Genomic DNA, 2,286 nt, shown 5'->3' on the forward strand with positions numbered 1-2,286 from the left:
TGAATTTCACAATTGCATCAACTGATAAGTCTGTTTATTCAGTCAATTGCATCAACTGTTTGGTTGACTTTCGGGAATGGCAATAAGTTGCTGGTCTGTCAAAGTGCCGAATGAAAGTTCGGAAGTGTAAATGGTTTTGTTCCGTTGATGTTTGAAGAACGTGATCCATGCATCGGTAAAATCACCTTGTGTGGAACCTCCACCGGGTGATCGGTATCGATATCGTAGCCTAATAACCAATAATAATCCAGTGAATTTCTCTTATTAACATTCTTCTTTCTTAAGCTTGATTTGCTGTTTTGGCGATCGGTTCAGTCGAGAGTAAGTAAATTCACACGTAAACTTTTTGGCAATTGTATTCCAGCAAATGTGTCTTCTGATTCAATCGAATTACCGTTTCCAAATTCTTATAAATTTCCAATTCAACTGTAACTAATTAAACAACAACACAATCAAATCAATCGTATACCTACGGGGTTTCGTGATCGAAATACTAAATTATTTATTTCTCAATGCGCTTAATGTATAAATAAAGCTTAAAATTCTAGAAATAATTAACATCCCTTCATCGGAGGCTTCGGCTAGAATGTCACCGTATGAAATTGGTTGCGTGTTTCAAGTGAAAACGAGTCGTCATAAATTTCGTAAATTTAATCTACAAAAATTACATCAATTTCGTTGTCGCTTTCTAAATCTATAAGAGGTGCAACCCGCTGCGATGGTTTCGTTTGATCTGATGTGTTTGCATCGCTTGAAATAGGCAATCGTATGTCTCGTCGATCATTCGATGTTCTCCGTTTCTTTTCCATCATCTCGACTTCTGTACAAAATGTACTTGGTAAAGTTCTCTTCAAACTACTCTCATTCGCATCGTCTTGTGCTGCCTCATCAACATCTGCATCGGTTCGTTCAATGTCAACATTTGTCAGCTGTGAATTGATTTGAACCAGCGAACGGTTTCTTTGACGCTCAATCTCCGCATCCTCAGGCGATAGCGTTGACATCACCAAATTCAATACGAATGTACCGTTCATGTTTTATTACAAACACCATTGGACTAGAAATGAAGAGGGTGTTTAAAATGCAACGAATTGTAACGATTTGTTTGGTTCACTTACCTGCTGGCCGTATCAAAGTTCGCTGAGATTCTGGTATTTGTTGACTTGGCAAAATCCAAAATGGCCCTAAGTTCCCGCATACAAAATGTGATTGTTGTACTTTCGCCGATTTTAAAGGTGTCAAACTCGTCGGATCTGGAAATTTGAATGAGTGTTCATGTTACTTTTCATTGAAAATGGAGACAATACGGTAATATTCGAGTTGAGACGGTTTTAAATAGAAAATACCAATATATTCATTGCCTTACTTCAATGTGATTTGGGAGCGTACAAATCGATTTTCCACTTGTGTACCGTCTTCGTAATTTTGAATGACAATATTTTCTTCATTCGCCTTAATCGACAGTTCCTCCTCGTTTGCTTTGAAACTCGACACAATATTGCTGAAAATCTTGTGACTGCCACCGAGAACGTTCAGCGATCGATCGGTGACGTAGGCGGCCTGGATTGTTGTTTCATTTTCTAAAACCGAGATGTGATGTGTTCGAATCATTTCTAAACGACACTTGAACTGTACAGTCATTTTGCAGGATTTTGCATCTAGTGTTATTGTGCACGACTCCACCTGAGAGAAAAATTAAAGCAAACAAACCATTACCATTACTTCGTTGACAAAAGAGCACAAAGGGAAAAGTGGCGTGAAAATAATTGTTTCATATTGCGAAAAACACCAAGACATGACTTCATGGATAATTTGCACTGATTTTCCTCGACATTCTTTGATTTCACCATAAAACTGGAGAAAAAATCCACGTGTCTAGACCCGCTTCGAGTGAGTTTGTGTTGATCAAATTTAGCGGATTTTCACAATTGTAATGATTTCAATGGTCACATTTGTTTTTCAGATTGCTTTTCGATTAGCAAAAAGTGGAAAGCATGTATTGTATGTTGCTGCAACGCCACCCGAATTGATGCCAATTGAAGATGAATGCGACGATCACCAAATGTACCGAGACATTCTGAAGAATATCATTTTTAGTTACTCATCAAATGCGAATGATCTGATCAAGTATTTTATGGGTTATGAGCATGAGTTGCAGCCAAGACCTGAAGTGTTGATTGTCGACTTTTTGCATACATTTTTCGACAATGTATCGTCTCTGGACACAGATCACCAACTACAACGGTATTTCATCGAGTGTCACATGTTGATAACTGCCGGTGCTAT

The 2,286-nt window shown here is 38.1% G+C and overlaps 1 protein-coding gene across 1 annotated transcript; it reads right to left on the reverse strand.

Annotated features, from left to right (window-relative positions):
- Positions 1–650: 650 nt before the first annotated feature.
- On the reverse strand, positions 651–1,641 carry LOC129568133 (cell cycle checkpoint control protein RAD9B-like). The gene is given in 4 exon segments (XM_055445700.1): positions 651–1,011; positions 1,013–1,057; positions 1,119–1,253; positions 1,367–1,641. Coding segments are annotated over 4 exon segments (816 nt in total).
- Between the last annotated feature and the right edge of the window lie 645 nt (positions 1,642–2,286).

Source organism: Sitodiplosis mosellana, unplaced genomic scaffold (assembly GCF_009176505.1).
Source record: "Sitodiplosis mosellana isolate CC-2019 unplaced genomic scaffold, AAFC_SMos_1.0 Smas_scaffold_17, whole genome shotgun sequence".
NCBI lineage: Eukaryota > Metazoa > Arthropoda > Insecta > Diptera > Cecidomyiidae > Sitodiplosis > Sitodiplosis mosellana.